The sequence below is a fragment of the Myxine glutinosa genome, chromosome 14 (assembly GCF_964187855.1).
Source record: "Myxine glutinosa chromosome 14, kmMyxGlut1.1, whole genome shotgun sequence".
Taxonomy (NCBI): Eukaryota; Metazoa; Chordata; class Myxini; order Myxiniformes; family Myxinidae; genus Myxine; species Myxine glutinosa.
The window spans coordinates 85,988,378-86,013,125 of NC_136274.1; the positions used below are offsets into that span (position 1 = coordinate 85,988,378).

Consider the following 24,748-nt stretch of genomic DNA (forward strand, 5'->3'; position numbering starts at 1 on the left):
TACCGCCCTCCAAACAGTGATGACTCCATTTCATCTCACTGTCTGACAACATGGACCAACTTCTATCAACTCATCCCAACTCTCTCTTCCTCATATGTGGCGACTTCAACTGTCATCATGCCAGCTGGCTGGGTGTGGGTTCATCTCTCACCAGCCATGGCACCTCAGCAAAGGACTTCTGCGACTCATTGGGACTGACACAATCTGTCCATTTCCCGACCCGGATCTCAGTCAATGGAGTATCTTCTCTTCTAGACTTGGTTAAGACTAACTTCCCTGCAAATGTCTGCTGCTCTTCTTCTGCACCAATCGGTTCTTCTGATCATGTGCTTGTTAAAGTGGACATCTCACTGGCCATTCTCAGAGAGCCTCCTCAGCGCCGACGAGTCTGGCATTTCACTCAGGCCGACTGGGACGGTCTTCAAGCAGCCATCAATCATCTGGACTGGTCTCCCATCTCCACTGCCTCTGACATCAATTCTTCCTGGGAATTCTTCCAAAGCAAACTGCTCTCTCTCATGCACAGATTTATCCCATCTCGTCTTCAGTTGTCTTACCCTTCCTCCCGTCCATGGTACACTGAATCTTGTGGTGAGGCAGTTGCCCTGAAACAACTTGCCTTTGCCTCTTGGAAGGCAAATCCAACTGAAGGCAATCTCAGTTCCTTCCACCAAGCTCGGAACAAGTGTGTTTCTACCCTCAGGAGTGCCAGGAAGCACTATCTCTCCACACTCAAGATTGAACTCTCAAACCTGTCTCCCTCCTCCAAATCCTGGTGGCGTCTGGTTAAATCCGTTTCTGGTGTTTGTTCCCCCTCCATCCCCTCCCTTACCTCAAACGGCTACACAGATGACATCGCACGTGACAAAGCCGAATTCCTCAACTCTGTGTTTGCCTCAAAATCTTGTGTACCAAATCCGTCTCTCTCCTTTTCAATAATGTTTTCTTTTTTTCTTTTTTTTGCAACGACGAGCCTACCGGCAACACAATCAGAGACTTTTTCAATCTCGCGAGATCTCGGAGACGGTGGGAGGGATTTTCGAAGCTCCACACGGTCTCCACGTTTTTCGAAGTTAAGTCTGTTCACAATTGTATTTTGTCGAAACTGTATTTATCTTTCGGTGTGTGAAGTTATTGTGTGCAACTTTGGTTGTTTCTCGGTGTTTATCTTTCATAAATTGATCGTCTGTTTGCCGTGTCGCGAGCAAGGCCTTTGCCGCGTCGCGAACGATTTGAAATCGAAGTTAAGTGATTGTTCCCATTTGTATTTTCGTTAAAACTGTATTTATTTATGGTGTTGTACGTATATTGTGTCCCGACGAAGATTTTTCGGTGCAAATCTTTCATACCTGTATTGAAAATCGTGTTAATTCGTGTCGTGTCTTGAGGCCTTGTACAGTGTGCACTGTACAACCTTGAGGCTTTGTTTTTCTCTCAGCGGTCCATCGTTTGTGATCCAATAACTTTCGTTCTCTGTATTCCCAGGCTTTTCACCCATAGCCTACTTCCTTGTGTAAATCTCAACTCAAAAACAAACAAAAAAACAAAAAACATTTCCTTCTCTGTTCTCATTCGTTTATTCATTCTTATTCGTTCGTTCGTTCTTCGACCACGTGTTTCTCCCCCATTTCCCCAGATAGTTTTCACTCATTAACCTTCAATGTTTACACTTTCCCCTTAAGTTATGTATTCCGTCATATTTTATAACACCTTTTTCTTCTTCTTCTTTAAAAGGCTGCTTTCGACTTGCTCACCAAATCAATTCATCCCCAAAAAAATATCCATCTCCTATAGTGCTTTTTTGAGTACCAGTTCACTGGTAATTCCCTGCTTGTCGTAAAAGGCGACAAAAAGGGTTGGCGGCAGGAAGGGCATCCGGCCGTAAAACATTGCTTCAAAAAGGGGACCGAAAAACAACAACAACCACGGTCCCCGAAAAAGGCCAACCCCCGCTTGCGGGGAAAAATGGCCTCTAAAGGTGGTTTTTTTATAGTGCCTTTTTTCTACATTCCCTAAACTCTCCTGCACTCCATCCTCCATCCAGCGTCCTTAAACGTATTTTTAACTCGAAGGTCACAAGAAACTCATTTTGCAATAAATGTTCGTTTCCCATAAATCGTACACTTTCAAAAATCCAATCTCACCCCTCCCCTCCAAATCTTCCCCACAACCCCTCCCCTCCAAATCTTCCCCATCACCCCTCCCCTCCAAATCTTCCCCATCACCCATCCCTTTCAAATCTCCCCCCTTGCCCCCTCCCTCCTAAACTACCCCCTCACCCCTCCCCGCCAAGACGCCCCCTCGCCCCTCCCCTCCTAGACTCCTGCCTCACCCCTCCCCTCCAAATCTCCCCCATATCCCATCCCTTTCAAATCCCTCCCCTTGTCCCTTCCCTCCCAAACTCCCCCCTCCCCCCTCCCCTTCAAATCTCCCCACCCTCATTGCTTCTCAATTTCCCCCCTCTCACTCCCCCTCCTCAAAGCGTCCTCCCCGCTTCTTCCCCCTTCCAACTCTCACCTCCAGCTCCCCCAACCTTCTGCCTCGCTCTTCCCCCTCCTCAAATAACACCTCATTGTGCCTCACCCAATCACCATCAAACCTTTTGTCCGCCCCATCCTTCCCTTTCTCCGAGCTATTCTGAAATCTCTGACACACCTTCAACAGCTCTCCCTACCTCTTCCACCTCTTCCACATCTTACCCTACCCCTCCTCCCCCCTGTTCTGTATCTGATGCTCCCCCTTCCTCTTCATTAACGGTATGGACCTCAAACATCCGGGGCCTTCGTTCAAACTTAACTGATCTCTCCATACAGGTTGCTTCTGTCAAACCAGACGTGATCTGCTTAACAGAAACTTTCCTCCTTTATGACGTCTCGGATTCCATAGTATCTCTCCCGGGCTACTCCCTCCTCCGGTATGATAGACCTGAGCCTCGTCCTGGAGGCGGGGTTGCTATCTTTATCAAAAACTCTCTTCCTCACTCGCCCTGCACTGCACTCTCTCCACCTCACCCCCAGGAATACCTCTGGCTACGGCTTCCCCTTCACTCCCACCTCTTGTTCATATGTGTGTTGTACCGTCCACCAAACAGTGATGACTCCATCTACATCTCGCTGTCTGATGATATGGACCAACTTCTATCTACTCATCCCAACTCTCTCTTCCTCATATGTGGTGATTTCAACTGTCATCATGCCAGCTGGCTGGGTGTGGGTATCTCTCTCACCAGGCATGGCACCTCAGCAAAGGACTTCTGCGACTCATTGGGACTGACACAATCTGTCAATTTCCTGACCCGAATCTCAGTCAATGGAGTATCTTCTCTTCCAGACTTGGTTATGACAAACTTCGCTGCAAATGTCTGCTGCTCTTCTTCTGCTCCGATCGGATCATCTGATCATGTCCTTGTTAAAGTGGACATCTCTCTGACCATCCTCAGGGAGCCTGCTCAGCGTCGACGAGTCTGGCATTTCACTCAGGCCAACTGGCACGGTCTTCAAGCAGCCATCAATCATCTGGACTGGTCTCCCATCTCTACCACCTCTGACATCAACTCATCCTGGGAATTCTTCCAAAGTAAATTGCTCTCTCTCATGCACAGATTTATCCCATCTCGTCTTCAGTTGTCATACCCTTCCTCCCATCCATGGTACACGGAATCTTGTGGTGTGGCTGTTGCCCAGAAACAACTTGCCTTCGTCTCCTGGAAAGCAAATCCAACGGAAGGAAATCTCATTTCCTTTCACAAAGCCCGAAACAAGTGTGTGTCCACCCTCAGGAGAGCCAGGAAACAATATCTCTCCGTTCTCAAGACCGAACTCTCTTATCTGTCTCCCTCTTCCAAATCCTGGTGGCGTCTGGTCAAATCCGTTTCTGGTGTTTGTTCCCCCTCCATCCCCTCCCTTACCTCAAACGGCTACACAGCTGACTCCGCACGTGAAAAAGCTGAATGCCTCAACTCTGTGTTTGCCTCTAAATCTTGTGTCCCAAACCCATCCCTCTCTGTACCCACCATACCCAGTCGTACCCTGCTGCTCCTGGACTCCGTGTCCTTTCCTCCTGACAAGGTGGAAAAGTTTCTGTCAACCCTCGACTCTGATTCTGCAACTGGACCCGACGGCATCAGCCCACGGGTCCTAAAATCCTGCTCTGCTGCTCTATCTCACCCTCTCTCTGTTCTCTTCACCCTCTCTTTTGCTCAAGGTCAACTGCCATCTGCTTGGAAATCAGCCAACATCACCGCTTTGCACAAAAAAGGTGCAAAAACAGATCCTAGCAACTACAGACCAATCAGCCTTCTCCCAATTATCAGCAAAGTCATGGAATCCATCATTGCTTCGGATATGAAATCTTTCCTCTTCTCCAATGGCTTGATCTCTGATCATCAATTTGGTTTCAGACCAGGTCACTCTACTCTGGACATGCTGCTTCTGCTGTCTCAACAATGGATGGAGGTCCTCAATGCCAAACAGGAAATTAGAGCTGTCTCCCTCGACATATCACGTGCCTTCGACACGGTCTGGCACCCCGCTCTGCTCACCAAACTCTCCTCCCTTGGTATCCATGGAAATCTCCACGCATGGCTGGCGGACTTCCTCTCTAGTCGTCGTCAACGTGTGGCCCTGAATGGGTTTCTCTCATCTCCTCTTCCTGTTCAGGCTGGAGTTCCCCAAGGCAGTGTTCTGGGCCCCGTGCTTTTTCTGGTCTTCATCAATGATCTCTCTGACTCGAAAATCCTCTCTATCTCTTTGCTGATGACTCCACTCTCTGCCGCTCCATTCCTCTTCCCTCAGATCGGCAGTCTGCTGCCTCCTCACTCTCTGAAGACCTGGACAAAATCACAGACTGGTCAAACAAGTGGAACATGTCTTTCAATCCTGACAAATCTCACACTCTTACTATGTCTCTCCGAAAAGATCGACTGGACAACACTCCCATCTACTTTCTCAACAATCCTCTCCAAGAAGTTCTGTCGCTCAAGATTTTGGGTCTCACTATCTGCCATGATCTTTCTTGGGAAAACCACATTTCCAAGCTGGCCTCCAAAGCCAGTCGCCGACTGGGCATCCTCCGTCGTGCGAAGTCCTTCCTCGGCACACCTGAGCTCCTCACCACATACAAGGCTTTCATCCGCAGCTCAATGGAATACTGTTCTCCCCTACGGGCCGGTGCTCCTGCCTCACACCTAGCTCGGCTTCACGCTGTTGAAACCAAAGCTTTCAGAATTATTGGAATCTCCCGCGATGAAGCTATCTCTGAGGGCCTTTCACTCACTCACCGCAGGCAGGTAGGTGGTCTTTCTGTCTTCTACCGACTCCTCTCCGGCCTTGCACCCCCAGCTCTCTCTGTGCTCTGTCCCCCAAATATTCCTACAGGTCGCACAAGATCTGCCAGCAACCCTCTGATGGTTAAACTGCCGAAATCTCGGCTCTCTGCTCACCTTCACTCTTTCATTCCTCTTTTCTCCCGCCTCTGGAACAAACTCCCTCACTCCCTTCAATCCCACTCCTCCCTCCAGGTCTTTAAAACAGCTGTTCACCACCATCTCTTATCTTCCCCCATCCAAAACCTTGATCTTTTCTACCCCCGCTAATTCACCCCAGATCCACCTTGTTTGAAATTCCAACTTCTTTCCTGGAAGTCCTGGCAGTGTCCATATGTTTTATACCTCTCCCACCGCCCCCTTCCCATGCCCCCCCCCCCAAAGCCCTCGCCCTCTCTCAGATCTCTCGATGTCTCCATGTCTCTCGGTCCCTGCTCTCAAATGTTGTGTTTGTGTCCTTCCCCCTCTCTCCCCATCTTGTCTACCGCTCCCGATGTTATTTGTTTTATGTGTCGGTTTGTCTTTCTGTGTGATTAATGTTCGCTCTTTCACGAGCCTCGATCTTGTATACAAAAAAAAAAAAAAAAAAAAAAAATACAGTGATGTTCAGCTGCGTGGCGTGTATAGAGCCTACCGGCTCTGAAAACGGCATAAAACTCATATGTAGAAGAAGAAGAACATTCAGCATTCGACTAAACCGGAAGTGTCGTGCCTCTGCTTCCGATGCGTCATTAAATTCAAATGAGTGACCTGAACGAGTTCGCAGGGTTGGTTTTCTTTCTGGTGTTTCAAGTGAACGAATCGGCGGCAAATTGTGTCCAATATAATTAAAAGTAAGAAAAGAAATTACGATTAGAGGTGAGTTGGTAAAATTCAGTTCTTTTCCTGTGTAAATGTAAATCCTCCACTGAGATGGGGGAGACGAGGGGTTACAACAAGGAGTTAGAACAAGGGGAGGGGAGACGAGATGGGGGGGGGGGGAGGGGAGGTGGTAGAGGGAGGGGAGGTGGTGGTGGGGGGAGGGGAGACGAAATGGGGGGGGGGGGAGACGAGGTAGGGAGGGGAGAAGAGATGGGGAGGCGAGATGAGGTGGTGGGGGGAGGGGAGACGAGATGGGGGGGGGGGGGGAGGGGGTGGAGTAAGAGAGCAGGCAAGGCAGGTGGCAGAAGGGTTTATATAAATGGTGTGTTTAGGTGATGCTGGTTTGGGTTTATATAAATGGTGTGTTGAGGTGATGCCAGTAGGTAAAGGGGTCTTAAAGTGTTTTTCAGGTCTTCAGGGTCTTTGGGGTCAGAATGGTCTTCAAAGTCTGAAGGGTCTTTGGGGTGTTAAGGATTTTTGAGGTCTTAAACAGTGTTCGGGATCTTTAATGGGTCTTCAGTGTCTTAAAGGCATTAATGGGTCTTTAGGGGTCTTCAAGGGTCTTTGGGGTCCAAAGGGTCTTTGGGATATTCAGCGTTTTAAATGGTCTTGAGGGTGTTTCAGGTCTTAATGGTGTTATGGGTCTTTAGGATCTTCGGGGTCATAAGGGGTCGAATCTCACAAGCATATAAAAAGTCTTCTCTCAAGCATGTAAAAAGTCTTCTCTCAAGCATGTAAAAAGTCTTCTCTCAAGCATGTAAAAAGTCTTCTCTCAAGCATGTAAAATGTCTTCTCTCAAGCATGTAAAAAGTCTTCTCTCAAGCATGTAAAAAGTCTTTTCTCAAGCATGTAAAAAGTCTTCTCTCAAGCATGTAAAAAGTCTTCTCTCAAGCATGTAATCTATTCTCCCAAGCATGTAATCTAATCTCCCAAGCATGTAAAAAGTCTGCTCTCAAGCATGTAATCTCATCTCTCAAGCATGTAAAAAGTCTTCTCTCAAGCATGTAAAAAGTCTTCTCTGAAGCATGTAAAAAGTATTTTCTCAAGCATGTAAAAAGTCTTCTCTCAAGCATGTAATCTATTCTCCCAAGCATGTAATCTAATCTCCCAAGCATGTAAAAAGTCTGCTCTCAAGCATGTAATCTAATCTCTCAAGCATGTAATCTAATCTCTCAAGCATGTAATCTAATCTCTCAAGCATGTAAAAAGTCTTTTCTCAAGCATGTAAAAAGTCTTCTCTCAAGCATGTAATCTATTCTCCCAAGCATGTAATCTAATCTCCCAAGCATGTAAAAAGTCTGCTCTCAAGCATGTAATCTAATCTCTCAAGCATGTAATCTAATCTCTCAAGCATGTAATCTAATCTCTCAAGCATGTAAAAAGTCTTCTCTGAAGCATGTAAAAGGTCTTTTCTCAAGCATGTAAAAAGTCTTCTCTCAAGCATGTAATCTATTCTCCCAAGCATGTAATCTAATCTCCCAAGCATGTAAAAAGTCTGCTCTCAAGCATGTAATCTAATCTCTCAAGCATGTAAAAAGTCTTCTCTCAAGCATGTAAAAAGTATTTTCTCAAGCATGTAAAAAGTCTGCTCTCAAGCATGTAATCTATTCTCCCAAGCATGTAATCTAATCTCCCAAGCATGTAAAAAGTCTGCTCTCAAGCATGTAATCTATTCTCCCAAGCATGTAATCTAATCTCCCAAGCATGTAAAAAGTCTGCTCTCAAGCATGGAATCTAATCTCTCAAGCATGTAAAAAGTTTTCTCTCAAGCATGTAATCTAATCTCTCAAGCATATAAAAAGTCTTCTCTCAAGCATGTAAAAAGTCTTCTCCCAACCATGTAAAAAGTCTTCTCCCAAGCATGTAATCTAATCTCCCAAGCATGTAAAAAGTCTTCTCTCAAGCATGTAAAAAGTCTTCTCCCAACCATGTAAAAAGTCTTCTCCCAAGCATGTAATCTAATCTCCCAAGCATGTAAAAAGTCTTCTCCCAAGCATGTAAAAAGTCTTCTCCCAAGCATGTAAAAAGTCTTCTCCCAAGCATGTAAAAAGTCTTCTCTCAAGCATGTAAAAAGTCTTCTCTCAAGAATGTAATCTAATCTACCAAGCATGTAAAATGTCCTCTGCCAAGCATGTAATTTAATCTCCCAACTATGTAAAATGTCTTCTCCCAAGCATGTAATCTAATCTCCCAAGCATGTAATCTAATCTCCCAAGCATGTAATTTAATCTCCCAACCATGTAAAAAGTCTTCTCTCAAGAATGTAATCGAATCTCCCAAGCATGTAATCTAATCTCCCAAGCATGTAATTTAATCTCCCAACCATGTAAAAAGTCTTCTCCCAAGCATGTAATCTAATCTCCCAAGCATGTAATTTAATCTCCCAACCATGTACAAAGTCTTCTCTCAAGAATGTAATCTAATCTCCCAAGCATGTAATCTAATCTCCCAAGCATGTAATTTAATCTCCCAACCATGTAAAATGTCTTCTCCCAAGCATGTAATCTAATCTCCCAAGCATGTAAAAATTCCTCTCCCAAGCATGTAATCTAATCTCCCAAGCATGTAAAAAGTCCTCTCCCAAGAATGTAATTTAATCTCCCAACCATGTAAAAAGTCTTCTCCCAAGCATGTAAAAAGTCTTCTCCCAAGCATGTAAAAAGTCTTCTCCCAACCATGTAAAATGTCTTCTCCCAAGCATGTAATCTAATCTCCCAAGCATGTAAAAAGTCCTCTCCCAAGAATGTAATCTCATCTCCCAAGCATGTAAAATGTCTTCTCCCAAGCATGTAATGTAATCTCCCAAGCATGTAATGTAATCTCCCAAGCATGTAAAAAGTCTTCTCCCACGCATGTAAAAAGTCTTCTCCCAAGCATGTAGAAAGTCCTCTCCCAAAAATGTAATCTAATCTCCCAAGCATGTAAAAAGTCTTCTCTCAAGCATGAAATCTAATCTCCCAAGCATGTAAAAAGTCTTCTCCCAAGCATGTAAAAAGTCTTCTCAAGCATGTAATCTAATCTCCCAAGCATGTAAAATGTCTTCTCTCAAGAATGTAATCTAATCTCCCAAGCATGTAAAAAGTCTTCTCAAGCATGTAATCTAATCTCCCAAGCATGTAATTTAATCTCCCAACCATATAAAAAGTCCTCTCCTTTCCCATCCTCACTCTCCTCTCTTCTCTCTCTCTCCTCTCACTCTTCACTCTCCTCTCACTCTTCACTCTCCTCCCCTCCTCACTCCCCTCTCGCCTCACTCCCCTCTCTCCTCACTCGCCTCTCTCCTCACTCTCCTCTCTCCTCACTCCCCTCTCTCCTCACTCCCCTCTCTCCTCACTCGCCTCTCTCCTCACCCTCCCCGCTCCTCACCCTCCCCGCTCCTCACCCTCCCCACTCCTCACTCCCCTCTCTCCTCCCTCCTCGCTCGCCTCCCTCCTCCCTCGCCTCTCTCCTCACTCTCGTCTCTCCGCACTTTCCTCTCTCCGCACTTTCCTCTCTCCGCACTCTCCTCTCACCTCACTCTCCTCTCTCCTCTCTCCTCACTCTCCTCACTCTCCTCTCTCCTCACTCCCCTCTCTCCTCACTCTCCTCTCACCTCACTCTCCTCACTCTCCTCTCACCTCACTCTCCTCTCTCCTCTCTCCTCACTCTCCTCACTCTCCTCTCTCCTCACTCCCCTCTCTCCTCACTCTCCTCTCTCCCCACTCTCCTCCCTCCTCCCTCTCTTCTCCCTCCTCACTCTCCTCTCCTCACCCTCCCCTCTCCTCACCCTCCCCTCTCCTCAGCCTCCCCTCTCCTCACCCTCCCCTCTCCTCATCCTCCCTGCGCCTCACCCTCCCCACTCCTCACTCCCCTCTCTCCTCCCTTCTCGCTCGCCTCCCTCCTCCCTCGCCTCTCTCCTCACTCTCCTCTCTCCGCACTTTCCTCTCTCCGCACTTTCCTCTCTCCGCACTCTCCTCTCACCTCACTCTCCTCTCTCCTCTCTCCTCACTCTCCTCACTCTCCTCCCTCCTCCCTCTCTTCTCCCTCCTCACTCTCCTCTCCTCAGTCTCCTCTCTCGTCTTCTCCTCTCTCGTCACCCTCCTCTCTCCTCACCCTACTCTCTCCTCACCCTCCCTCTCTCCTCACCGTCCTCTCTCCATGCTCCCTACTCCTCACTCTCCTCCCTCCTCACTCTCCTCGCTCGTCACCCTCCTCTCTCCTCTCTCCTCACTCTCCTCGCTCGTCACCCTCCTCTCTCCTCTCTCCTCACTCTCCTCCCTTCTCCCTCCTCGCTCACCTCTTCCCTCCTCACTCTCCTCCCCTCACTCTCCTCTCTAACCTCTCCCATCACTCCTCCTCTACTTCCTTCCTCACTCCTCTCCATTCCTCATTCCTCTCCTCCCAGTTATCATCCTGCTATTTCAGTTTATTATATAACGTGAGTTCATAGTTCTTCGATTGATTACAACTCCCGGTTTTCATGATCTGTGATGGGATTTTCCTTGCATATCCAGCAGCTCTTGCGAAAAATTCTAATGGTTTGTGTATTGATTTACCTATTCTAATTACATGTTTAATTCCAAGCACAGGAGATATCTCATTGTCCCATCAGGTGAATTCACTTGTGGGTCTGTCGTAATTGTCTGATCTGGTCACAAGCTAATGCAAGATGATAAATGCTAATGCAAGAGACAATACCAATACCCCGTCACTGTCTATGGATACAACGTCACACAAGTTCCACAAATGACCAATGCCCTTTGTATGTTCTCCTTTGTATGTAAGTGCACATGACTCACCTTGTGTTGACTGTTAGTCTTTTTCCATGTTGTTGCTCAGAGTGAGACGTGCGATGGAAGGAAAAGATGGAAAGAAGTTAATGCAATCTCCATGCGCATACAAGCGAGTTGGAGGCAAGACCTCTGTGAGTCGCAGTAACAAGGAAAACACACCGTGCCCCAATGTCTTTCTCTGGGACACGAGCGACGATGACGACGACGATGTCTGTGAGTAGTTGCTCTTTTTCACCACAATTTCATGCCTCGTAATTCCTCACATTTCTATTTTATTTCTTACGGTCATTCAATCTGTTATCCCTGGTGTTGGGCTAGCGGCTAGGGTGCCGGCTTAGGATCCTAGGATCCTGGGTTCGAATCTCGGTCGATCGCCGAATTAATGCCAGGGGGGTTGACTCAGCCTGTCATCCTTCCGAGGTCGGCTAATTGAGTACCAGTTCACTGGTAATTCCCTGTTTGTCGTTGAAGGCGGCAAAAAGGGTTGGCGTCAGGAAGGGCATCCGGCCGTAAAACATTGCTTCAAAAAGGGGACCAAAAAACAACAACTACCACGGTCCCCGAAAAGGCCAACCCCCGCTTCGCGGGGAAAAAATGGCCTCTAAACGGTGGTTTTTATTCAATCTGTTATCCCCGAAGAGCTCTGCTGTGTTAAAATAGGCGTTTGTTGAAGGGGTGAGAATGGTTCTCTTTCATATTTCTTGTATCATGAGATTTTTCTGATTGGATGGATAGTGACCTTTTTATTGTGAACATTTCCATCCTCCAATTTTTAATTCTTCAAACAAATTGACAGATATTCGCATTGCTTTTATGCCTCCACTGACGAATTTGCTGGAGACATCATTGTTGTGAATAATCAGATCGACAACAGTGTCTCGGAAAGTGAGTTTAATCAGAATCGAACTCCAGCAATATCTAAAAGAGAATTGGCAATCATAGGATCAATATATGACAAATTGAGCAAGAAAGAGTATCGTATTCAAGCACGCAAGCAAGCGATATGCAAAGTAGTTACCTTACCATTCTAAGCATACATGTGGATAAAGCATGATAAATGTCTCAGGACTGCATTTTACACTTTGGAGCCAAGTTCTTATAGTGGCCACATTGTGGACAGAAACGGTAATGGCACCTGGGTCGCAACTTGGATACAATTTCACCACATTTCTCCCTGGGTTTAAAACCTCGCGAGCAAGCCGGTTAGCATCAAGCGTATAACTATGATTTGCAGCCGATTACATAAGAGTACCCTAAATCCTGGCATCACATCACGACCAGCCAAAACGATCAGGGCGGCGGATCTCTCGTCCCGTGCGCGTTCGGTACACATCGGGGCTCTCGGTGGCAGCGTCTAGATCGACTCCATCAGGAGTGCTCTCTGTCGCCGGAGACAGGGGTGGCACAATTATACCTGGCGGCTCGGCGAGTGAGAGGGTGGAATCGGAGGAGAATTCCCCAACACCGGGTTCCCCGAGCAGAGCTCTGTCCAAACGAGATCCCTGCAGGGCGCGAGTTGACGGACCGACACAGTTGACTCGCGTCCATCTGGCAGCTGGACCCGAGCGTGATCAGGATTAGTTTGGAGATATGAACCTTGTCAACGAGAGGGTCGTATTTACTCATGTGCACCGCCCGTTTGAGAAAAGCCGGACCAGGCTGGGCAAGCCACCCAGGCAGAGGGCGCACAGAACCCGTGCGATGCGGGTCGCAAAATAAACGATCGTGAGGAATTTTGTTTGTAGCGGTGCATAGGATCGAGCGGATCGAGTGTAGGGCCCCGTGCACCATCCCCGTCCATTGGTCTGGTCGTAGGCCATGAGTCTTGAGGCCCAAAGAGATGGCCCTCCATGTTGTGCCATTAAAGCGCTTTACGCAACGATTAGCGTGCGGGCTGTACGGAGTGGTATAGCTGGATGCTATATTACGCTGCAACAGGAATGCCCTCACATCCTGCGACAAGAACATGCACCTCTGTCAGTATGCACATATCCCGGATTCTCAAACATTGAGAACAGATATTGCAGACATCGGATAACCGTAGCCGCGGACATATTGCTGCACGGGAAGGCGAAAGGGAATCTGGAATACGCGTCCACAATTGTGAGGAGGTAACGAGAGGTACCGGAGGCTGGTAGAGGTCCTTTGAAGTCCATCGCCAACCTGTCCCATGGTTTAGTAGCCTGAATCAACGTCCCCATGTTTGGTTTATAGAAGTGAGGTTTGAGTTCAGCTCAAACAGGGCAAGTGCGGCACAGACGACGAACATCCTCGACAGAGTAGGGCAAATTACGACTTCGCACGAACTGAGCCAGGCGAGTCACCCCGGGGTGACACAAGGTTTCATGAAGAACGTGCAAATCCTCGGTGGAGGTTAAACTCGCACAAACATCTGGTCGGGATAAAGCGTCTGCTCCGTGATTCTCCCGCCCTGGGCGGTACGTGATACCGAAGCTGTAAACAGCGAGCTCTATGCGCCAGCGAGTGATTTTCTCATTCTTAATGCGCTGGGCATGCCGTGTGTCGTACATGAACGCAACACTCTGTTGATCGGTGATGACATCAAAACGTTTGCCTAGCAAATAAGGTCTCCACCGACGGATCGACTCAACAATTGCGTAGGCTTCTTTCTCGACAGAAGAGTGATGCCTCTCAGCGGAGGATAACGTCCTCGAGAAGAAGGCCACAGGCTTCCCCCCTTGAGAGAGCGTGGCAGCGATCGCGTGATCCGACGCGTCACTTTCAAGTACAAAGGGAATGTTATCGTCGAGAGAAGACACATCAGCGCCAGCTATGTCTGACTTCAGTCCCTGGAAGGCGACCTTGGCAGCATAAGGCAGAGGGAATTTTTTACAATCAACGAGGGGACGGAGCTTCTCGGAGTAATTTTTGACCCACTTTGAATAATGTGCAAACAGCCCGAGAGCACGCTTCAAAGAAGCACGATCATGCGACGGTGCCATGTCGAGCAAAGGGCGCAGGCGTTCCTTGTCAGGTGTTATGGTTTCTTGGGTCACCGTATACCCCAGGAGATCTATCGTCCTTGAGGAATATCGACATTTGTCCTCGTTAAGAGTCAGACTGTACTTTCGCGTGACCTGGAGAAAGCGCTGCAAATTAGCGTCATGGTGAGCCTCATCAGTGATCATAGCCGCAGACTGTCAATTATCCAAATAAACGAAAACATCTGTTAATCGTTCTTTGGCAATTATGTCGTCAATGGCCCTTTGAAAGCTTATCCAAATAAACGAAAACATCTGTTAATCGTTCTTTGGCAATTATGTCATCAATGGCCCTTTGAAAGCAAGTGACTCCATTTGTAATGCTGAAGGGCAAACGCGTGAATTGATACAGCCTCTGACCTGATTCAAAAGCTGTATAGATTTTGTCAGCCTCCGCTATTGGAATTTGATGATACGCACTTCGGAGATCGAGAGTACTATACACGGAATATTGGGCGACCTACCAAAACAAAGAATCCAATCCCGGAAGTGGGTAGGCATCAAGATGCCTAAATCTATTTATGGTTTGTGAATAATTGATTACCATGCGCTTGCGATGATTTTCGGACTGGACAACCAACACCTGCGCATGCCAAAGAGATCGGCTGGGCTCGATTATGCCTTCGCGGAGGAGTCTGCTAGTCTCCTCGGAAATGAATTGTGCATCAGCCCAGGAGTAGCGCCGGGATCTGATCGCGACTGGGGCGCTATCCGTAGTTAGGTTCGGGAATGAGGTCATAGGTTCAATAGACATCCCTGCTAGGGCAGAGACTGAGATTGTGGCATATTCCCCGAATGTCATTTCTAAGCGGCTGTAGCGTTCGAGAAAATCGTGCCCCAATAGGACTTCGGCGCAAAGAGTAGGCAACACCATTAAATGAACATCAGGATACATTGTACCATTAATCACTAGCTTTATGCGACATTCACCCTTAGTGCGCATCCATAAAGATTGCGATGCCATGAAGATCCGGCGCGATCTGCCCAGGATCGGCCATCCGTGACGGCGAACGAGGCCCAGATCCACGTAGCTTTCAGTCGATCCCGTGTCAACCAAGGCTCCGGCAGTCTGTCCTTCAATCAGGACTGTTACAACGGCTCTGGACAACCCATGAGGTCCGGGCTGCGCCGGGGTAGCCAGGGGTGGTGCGCGTGCCATATGTGTCAAATTGATGCCGGCCACTGTTGGTCGGGGACGCCGCCCACGCCCCGATCGACATACTTTTGCAAAATGGCCTCTCCGGCCACAAGTATGACAAGTCACTTCGCGGGCCGGGCACGCGGAGCGGGGATGATTTATATTGCCGCAGAAGTCGCACTTAGTGTTGCTCCCGGCCGAGGTAGTCACGGCGAGGCTCGTACCTTCGGCTCCGAGTGCCTCCGCCATCTCGGGCAGCGAGTCGGGAGTGGCGCACTTTGCAGCAACCTCGGTCTCCGAGCGTCGCTCTTCAGTGAGCCCCGCGGTAACGTAGGGCCGTCCGTATACTTCCGATTGTGCCTGAGCTTCATGAAGCACAAGAGCTTGATCGAGTGCCTGCTTCATCGTCAGGTTCGGCTTTTCCAGCAGACGTTGCCGGATGCTTGAAGAGTAGATTCCAGAAATGAATGCATCGCGCATCAAATCGTCGCACATTTGCTCATGGGTTCTGACCTCATGAGCACATTCTTTGCCAAGACAGCGCAATTCTTGGGCAAAATGAGTGAGGGATTCCGAAGCGTCCTGCTTCCTCGTGGTGAGCTGGTACCGCGTATGAATGACATTCCGCGGCTTGATATAGATGGCGCGCAGCTCCGCCACGGCGAGGTCGAACGTCTCGCAATGGGATATGTAGTCGTGGACGACGTGGGTTAAATGGGAGTTAAGCACCGCGCGCTTCACCTCGTCTGTGATGTCGGTATGCCCTTGCAGGTCGCTGGTCAGCAGACTGAGCCAATGCTTGAGCTGGCTTGGAGCTTCCGCAGTTTGTGGGTCCGCTCCGAACGTGGGCAGTTGTAAGAGCTTGTGAGTCATGTTGATCTTCAAATGAAGGTAGTAGATTCGATTCTGATTCAGTGTTGTAAATAATTAGATCCACAACAGTGTCTCAGAAAGTGAGTTTAATCAGAATCGAACTCCAGCAATATCGAAGAGAGAATTGGCAATCATCGGATCAATATATGGCAAACGTATGAGCAAGAAAGAGTATCATATTCAAGCACGCAAGCAAGCGATATGCAAAGTAGTTCCCTTACCATTCTAAGCATACACGTGGATAAAGCATGATAAATGTCTCAGGACTGCGCTTCACACTTTGGAGCCAAGTTCTTATAGTGGCCACGTAGTGGATAGAAGTGGTAATGGCGCCTGGGTATTTTTGTTTTTTTTCGGTACTTTTCGCTAACTTCGATACAATTTCACCACGATCATGCTTGTGGGTGTCCGTGAGTCAGTGATAGGTTTTTGTTACCGCAATACCTTAGGAATGGCAGAAGGGATCCAAGTCAAACTTGGTACTGGTATTGTAATGATGCAAAGATGAACTTTTGGGGTCAAGAGGTCAAAGGTCCCGTTAGGTAAAAATTCTGTTGCTGCACTAATTTGTGAACCATTGATGGGATTTTGACCATGTGGCGAAACTGCAACTGCCAACTTTTTATGTTGGTTAACCCTGCACGGAGGGTAGGATCTCGCCGTAATTCGTTTTTGTTCTTGCCACATAGATTAGCCATTTCAGTATAGATTGGTATTCCCATCAGAGAAGCAACAGGTTTTATATGCTAGCGTATAATTATGTAATGTGGACAGAGGTATGTCAGTCGACGTCGTGATGTCAAACAGTGCCATTCTTGTTCCAGGTGACTCATATTTTTGCCCTTATAGTGATGTGAACGGGGAGGAACAGGCCAAAATGTGTGGGGGAAGGGAGGGTGAAGGGGGAGTGTGAGAGGGGAGTGGATATATGGATAAGTGGGTTGAGTGTGAGGAAGGATCAAGTCAGGTGGGGATGGAGGGGAGGTGTGAGGTAGAGGGGAAGAGGAGCCAAGTTTGTCGAGTGAGAAAATGTAAGGAGCGAGTGGAGAAGGCATTGTGTGTGTGTGTGTGTGTGTGTGTGTGTGTGTGTGTGTGTGTGTGTGTGTGTGTGTGTGTGTGTGTGTGTGTGTGTGTGTGTGTGTGTGTGTGTGTGTGTGTGTGTGTGTGTGTGTGTGTGTGTTTTTTTTTGTTTTCACGCAGGATGGTGACAATAGACAAAGGTGATAGGTCCACCAGGTCAGCCCAGGCAGTGCTGCGAATTGATTACCAGAATGTCCCAAACTGATTAGGATGGTACTAGTTCTGCCAGGCAGAAGTTCATTAACGAGGTCCTTCTAGGACTCTAGGTAGTTTTAATGTGGGATCAATGGAGGGGAGAGGAGTCGAGGTGATGGAGATGATGCAGATGATGCAGAGGAAGAGGTTGGAAGTGTTGTGTGTTCAGGAGACCAGATGGAAGGGGGACAGGGTGAGGAGGTTGGTCGAGAGGGTATTAGCTGTTGCATACAGGCGTTGGCTTGGCCTGGTGTTGGCATAGCGGTTAGGGTGCCGGCTTGGGATCCCAGGATCCTGGGTTCGAATCCCGATCGATCACTGAATTAATGCCAGGGGGGTTGACTCAGCCTGTCATCCTTCCGAGGTCGGCAAATTGAGTACCAGCTTGCTGGGATGAATGATCACGGTGTGTACCCTGATTTAGAATAGGTACAGTCATGTGAAAAAGTAAGTACACCCCATGTAAAGTTTTGACTTTTTCAACATATTTCAACATACAGCTATTTGATCTTCATTTCAACAATATTGAAAGGTAAAGGTGATATAATATAACAAATATCATGAAACATTTACATTTTGTAGTCCATTGTAGAATCTAAATAAACATAAATGCAAATTTCACATGTGGAAAAAGTAAGTACACCCTTGGCTCTAATAGGTGGTATTGCCCCCTTTGGCAGAAACAACCTCAAGTTCGCGTTTCTCATAACTGTCTACGAGTCTCTGACATCGACTGGGAGAAATTTTTGCCCACTCCTCCATGCAGAATTATTTCAGCTGTGCGGTGTTTGAGGGGTTTCTTGCATGCACAGCTCGTTTCAAATCCCCCCCACAACATCGCGATGGGATTTAGATCCGGGCTTTGACTTGGCCATTCCAGAACCCTCCATTTCTTTCTTTTCAGCCATTCCTTGGTGGATTTACTGGTATATTTAGGGGCATTGTCATGTTGCAAGGTCTACCTTCGCTTAATCTTCAACTTTCTGACAGATGGCCTCACATTATCCTCAAGCACCCTCTGGAACAATGAAGAATTCATAGTGGATTATATGATGGTGAGCTGCAAAGGCCCTGATGCAGCAAAGCTGCCCCAAACCATAATATTTCCACCACCATGCTTTACAGTTGGTATCAGGTTCTTGTGGTCAAATGCTGTCTTTGGTTTTTGCCAAACATGTCTTCTGGTACTGTGGCCAAATAGCTCTACCTTTGACTCATCTGTCCAGAGCACATTGTTCCAGAAGTGCTGGTCTTTGCCTAGGTGTTCACTGGCAAACTTTAGTCTTGCCCTGATGTTCTCTCTGAGCAGCAAAGGTTTCCTCCTGGCACACCTCCCATGTAGATCAAATTTGTGCAGCCTCTTTTTAATGGTACACTCATGCACTTTGACATCAACAGTGGCAAGAGCTACCTGTAGGTCCCGTGATGACATTTCGGGGTTCTTAGGGACTTCCTTCAGCATCTTGTGGTCTGCTCTCGGGCTGAACTTGCTGGGGCGGCCTGGCCTGAACAAGTAGGCAGTTGTTTGGAATCTTCTCCACTTGTAGATGATCTTCCGGACAGTCGAATGATTGATTTCAAATTGTTTGGAGATCTTTTTAAATCCCTTCCCAGACGCGTAGGCATCTATAACCTTCTTTCTGAAGGCCTCAGAGAGCTCTTTTGATCGAGGCTAGTGATGCCGCACACTTCAACAAAGAGCAAATCAAACTAAATGTCTGAGGTTTAAATAAGACAGGTTCCTCCAAGATCCTCTCTAACAATGTTCTAATCATTTGCACTTGAGCTGGTGCACCTGATTCTAATTTTCAGTATTTGAAGAAGTGATAAATGTAGGGGTGTACTTACTTTTTCCACATGCAAAATTTGCATTTATGTTTATTTAAATTATACAATGGACTACAAAATGTAAATGTTTCATGATATCTGTATTATAATAGCCGTAGATGATTCTGTCTGTCTGTCTGTCTGTCTGTTGAGCGTCTGTCCGGGGTGTGGCTTACTCGGTTTACAGAGTAGCTCCACCCATAGCTCCACCCATTCTGGGAGAGCCTTCACTTCATATAAACAAATATCCACCATTTTATTAACTCGCATAGCTTTGAGGCCTGTTTTGTAGGCCCGTGGTGTCTTGCTCTCTCTCCCAGTTTTATTTCAATCAAATTCGATATATCATTTCATTTTTCACAGTCGCTAACATAGTTTTAGACTCGGTTGAAAAAAAACGGGAAGAAAATCCGATGAAAGTTGCCGTTTATAGAACGAAATGAATTCTCAAACGCCTGTAACTTCAAGGCCATTGAGTCTCTCTCACGCCTTTATCTCCAATCTAACTCACCATATGATTTCATTTTTATCGATGGTTTTGGACTCGGTGTCAGCAACGTGGGAAAATGCAGAGATATATTTTAAAAAATACACCATATCACCGCCCACCGCCCAACCGCCAACAACCGCCCAATATGTATCATACACCGCCCAACATGTATCATACACCGCCCAACATGACAGACGGCAACATGTCGACATTATCGCTTTTTCTTTAAACCGAGTGAACCGAGCCGAACCGAATAAACCGAGTGAATTCACCGTTTACTTTTGATGACAGTCGTCACAAAACGACATATATTTCTTCGTTTTTATTTCATTCAACATTATTAGCCGGAAGTAAAATATGGTTCAGGAAATTACCGAGAGATATTTCTTCGTTTCTTTATTTATTAGTTATTTGCGCATACACTTTAAATAGGTTTATTTGAAATCTTTAATTTTCACAATGTAATATATTTGTCATTTGATGATGACGAGACACTTCCTCTTGACTCGTGACAATTCATGCGTTGCGTGGAAACTTCCATTTCAAAAATGAATGACACAGTCGATGAAGAACGACTCGGTGTCAGCAACGCAGGAAAATGCAGAGATATATTTTTAAAAATACACCATATCACCGCCCAACAGCCAACAAGTATCATACACCGCCCAACATGACACAGACCGCAACATGTCGACATTATCGCTTTTTCTTTAAACAGAGTGAACCGAGCCGAACCGAATACACCGAGTGAATTCACCGAGCTATCCAATTCCACCGAGTTTCATGAAACCGAGAGATATTTCTTCGTTTTTATTTTATTAGTTACCAGCAGAAGTACCCAGCGTTGCCGGGCGGGGGAGGGGGGAAGGGCACGTACACTTTAAACATGTATATACATGTGGGATATGGGATATATACATGTGGGACATGTGTACGTGTGTGTGTGTACGTGTGTACGTGTGTGTGTGTACGTGTGTACGTGTGTGTGTGTGTGCGTGTGCATATGTGTGTGTGTGTGTGTGTATATATGTGTGTGTATGTGTATGTAGGCTAACCCCCGCTCTAGCAGGGAAAATGGCCTTAAAATGCATGTTGTTGTTGTATGTGTGTGTGTATGTGTGTATATGTGTGTGTGTGTGTGTGTGTGTGTGTGTGTGTGTGTGTGTGTGTGTGTGTGTGTGTGTGTGTGTGTGTGTGTAGATGTATAATGTGCATATATGTGGATACATATGTGTATACATATGTGTGTGTGTGTGTGTGTGTGTGTGTGTGTGTGTGCGTGCGTGCGTGCGTGCGTGCGTGCGTGTGTGTGTGTGTGTATATGTAAACATGGGCCGGTGTGTGTGTAAAGTGTGAGGAGGTATTGGAGAGGAAAATGCAGAGATATTTTTAAAAATCGCACCATGATGATAAACGAAAATACACCGCCTAAAATATCAGTCGACATGTATTTAAAATTCGTCACACACATCCATGCCCGTGGGATTCCCACGGGCATGGATGTGTGTGACATTTCGACATATTGAGTTAGATGCTGCGCCTGCACATTCAGTTATATAAAATGGTTACTATACTGGCAATTGATCACATCCACAAATGATGTAATCCACACAATTTATGTACTTTACATAACGTTAATAGGAATACATGCCCGTGTAGATGGGAATGACATATAATTCACCGAAAACGTTGAAGCAACCGCATAATATTACGGTGATGTTTAACTCTGAGTGAGAATAGCTCTAAATTTTAAAAACTTTCTTCTGATATTTGTGATTTATTTCAAACAAACTGTATATATATATATTGTTGCGAATATGGAATTTGGCCTCCATATCCGCTTGTAAATATTCCCCTATTTTCTCCGATACTCCCCAACTCTCCCTTACCCCATTCCCTAGTCCCATTGTCTGTAAACAACACCCATTAGAGCCGATCTTCCCCTTCATCCCCCCATTAAATGTCGTGCCCAGGTCCCCCGCACCACACGTAGACAATTATAGGACATCTTGCTAGTTATTCTTAATCTATGTCAGTTAAGGACTTGTTTCCATTAATTATGACTCTTCGTTGCACCAGAATGTGATTATATGGCACCTGTTAGGAAGTTTAGGACCTCCCCATACCTCTCCGCATCTCTTCCCCATGAAGAAGCGCCAACTACAACAACAACAACAAAAGAGGGGGGCGGCGCGGTGACGGCATGGGGAGTGGGCGTCCTCCTTCCGGCTCGGTTAGCCGCCATTGACCACGCGCTCCACGGGGTTACCACGAAGGGGCTCCCTGTCGGCCCCTCGTCAAGGGCGGAGCCGGTAACCCCCGCACCCAATGAGAAGCCATGGGCCGATGCCATCTGGGGCGGCGCTAACGAGCCGAGGGCGTGTCACTCCCCGCCGGATATACGCGGCCCCGCGCCGGACGTGACGTCAGATGCGCCCCGAGCTTGGAAGGACAAGACGCCACCCTCCCGAGCGCTGAGCGACCTCCCCGGCATCTCCACCAAAGTCGCGACCCACGAGCGCTGAGCGACCTCCCCGCATCTGTTGGACACCACCGTACGTGATTCTGTCCCTGAGCCAGGTGCACCTGAGCCATCGCGACCTGCCTCCCCTTTTCATCAACCCCCGTGTGAGTCAGCATTTTGTCCCGCGTTTACCTGTCGTCTGTCCGGGGATAATATAAGTGTGTTTAAGTGCCCACCTTCCTATGTTTCCCTCTTGTCCCTGTAATCTAACCTTTTTCCGTACGAATATACTTGAGAACTGAACCCCTGGTGTCGTATTGTGTCATTATAACCCAGCCGGGTGTCTTCTCTTTCCTATTGAGCCAGCGTAGCGCGATTAGTTAACATTCGGGCACAATCGGGTAACTTGTACGGATACGGCGGCCATCCCGCTCGGCCCACCATACCATCAAAGTCGTATCTGTAACAATTGGTGTCGGGAGTGAGATTCGAGGCCCGACCAAATTTTGAAGAAAAAAAAAAAACGAATAGAGGAAAAAAAAAAAATTTGGTCAAAATTTGGAGCGGCCGAAATTTGTTTTGTTTTACGAAACTCGAATTTTGCAAGTCGCGCTATGGCGGATCAAGACAGCTGGGGTCCGGTAGGGGAGAGTGAGGTAGGGTCGATCCAGGACCAAAATGAGGGACAGGAGGAGAGCGAAGCAGTGAGGGCGGCAGGTTCGCAAAATAGCGCCGTCACGCACGAAGAAGCGGGCGCGCAAAATGGCGCCTCGCTGATCACCGCGCCGGCAACCGTGGCAGCGCCCCCGATGGATTGGAACTCGTTTTGTATACAAATGACGGCCCTTGTGGTCCAGTATAATGAAGAAAGGGAAAACAGAATGGGGAATCTGATGGATGCTCATTGTGAGCAAATGAAGGTAATGGGGAACCAACTGGGGGTAATGAGGGACGAAGCGAGGGCTCGGAGTGAGCGATTGGGGGTAATGGGAAGCCAGATGGGGGTAAGGAGGGACGAAGCGAGGGGTACTGGTGAGAAGGTAGACAAAAATTTTGAGGGGTTAGACAACGGGATAAAGGAGGTGAAAAATGGGTTAATGGGGGTAGAAAATAGAATGGCTGCCCAGGAGAATCAGATAGAGGGAGTGAAAAATGGGGTAGAGGGAGAGGAGATCAGAAGAGGAGTGAGTGAGGAGGTCGGAGGAGTGCGCGAGGAGGTGAGGCACTGTAAGGAGCACATGGAGAAGGAGGTGAGAAAGGGGACTGTAAAGTTACAAGGGGGCATAGAGGACCTGACGCAGGAGGTGGAGCAGCTGACGGTGGGACAGACGGAGTTAGTGGAGCAGGTTCAAAGGAACACTGCGGTATTAGGAGGTTTAAAGGCGACACAGAAAGAACTAAAAGATGACTTGGTAGCGACGAAGAGGGAATGTCAGATGGTACGTGAGGGACTGACAACGAGGTTGGACGAGGTGATAGAGGTAATGGAGACGAAGGACCGGCAGGTGAGGACGCACATGGAAACGGTCAAGGTAGCCTTGGAGGACGAGCTTGAGGAGACGTACCGGGGAATAAAAGAGGTGAGGCACAAATTAGAAGAAGTGGAGGAAGGGATGAGCGAAATTAAGAAGCGACGGAGAGGGGATAACAAAGAGATAAAAGAGGAAGTAAAAGAATTGGTCCAAAGTCTGTGTTTGGATCGTGATGATGTGCTCATTAACCGGATGAGGGATTCGCAGGTGATGGAGGAGAAGCGAAGAGGAAGAGGACCCGGTGTAAGTGGTGACCAATATGGTCGTGCGTATGAAGCGCCAGGGGATTTAATAAGCTTGGGGGTCGAGATAGACCCGGGTGTTCGTGAAAGGCCGTTGGTGAAGTGTGCGACAGGTCTGGTGTGCGAAAAAGGAGGTGTGCAAGAAAGTCCGACTCTGGGGTGTGTGAGGAAAAAGTGCGTGCCAAGGAGTGAGTGTGCTGGCGAGAGTGAGTCGGTCGTAACGCGTGTGCGAGGGGGCACATGGAAGCGCGGTGTGGTGAGTGTTACAGAGGGTGTGACGGGAGAGTGTGCGCAGGAGTGTGCGCGAGAAAGGTGTGTGACGGACAGGTGCATGAGGAAAGAGTGCGCTGTCAGAAGTAAGGAAGAGTGTCCACCTGTGGTGAGTGTTACAGAGGGTGTAACGGGAGAGTGTGCGCGAGAAAGGTGTGTGACGGACAGGTGCATGAGGAAAGAGTGCGCTGTCAAGAGTAAGGGTGAGTGCTCTGTCAGGAATGGAGGTGAAAGTAGTGAGAGTGACATGGAGCGTGAGTTAGTTGTGACAGGTGAGCGAGGATGTACACCTGGGATGGAAGGATGCACACCTGGAATGGTAGAGCGTGAGTGGGAATGCACGCTGGAATTGGTAGTGAGGCACGTGGTTGGGTGTGCGAATGAGGGCACACCTGTGATTGTCACAGAGGAGGTGACCGAGGAGGGGGCGCGAAGAGGTGTATTGGTGAGGTGTGCTACCAACGAGTGTGTGCCAAAGTGTTCGGTGGTCAGGTGTGTGACCAAGTCGATGGGCGGAGTGAGTGTACCGGGGTGTGTAAGGAAAGGTACGAGGAGAATGGGAACGGCTGCATGTATGAGCACGAAAGGGGTAGCGTATGCATGTAAGCCTGCAGGTGAGGCGTCGACGATAACCGGGTTAAAGGTTAGGTCGACTTTTAGCCGAAGCGGGCCCTCGGTG

General features: G+C 47.7%; 1 protein-coding gene across 3 annotated transcripts in view; it reads left to right on the top strand.

Moving 5' to 3' along the window:
• The first annotated feature begins 967 nt into the window (after positions 1-967).
• The window catches only part of LOC144888885 (germ cell nuclear acidic protein-like), a 155,678-nt gene continuing 131,897 nt past the window's right edge, over positions 968-24,748 (top strand). The window contains exons 1-2 of one of the 3 annotated variants that reach the window (XM_078768541.1): positions 968-1,072; positions 11,003-11,169. In XM_078768541.1, coding sequence (XP_078624667.1) covers positions 11,016-11,169 — 154 coding nt within the window. In that variant the 5' untranslated portion in view covers positions 968-1,072; positions 11,003-11,015. Of the gene's footprint in view, positions 1,073-5,941; positions 6,182-11,002; positions 11,170-24,748 lie in introns of those variants that run through there. The other 2 variants (XM_078768540.1, XM_078768542.1) reach the window with 2 other exon arrangements.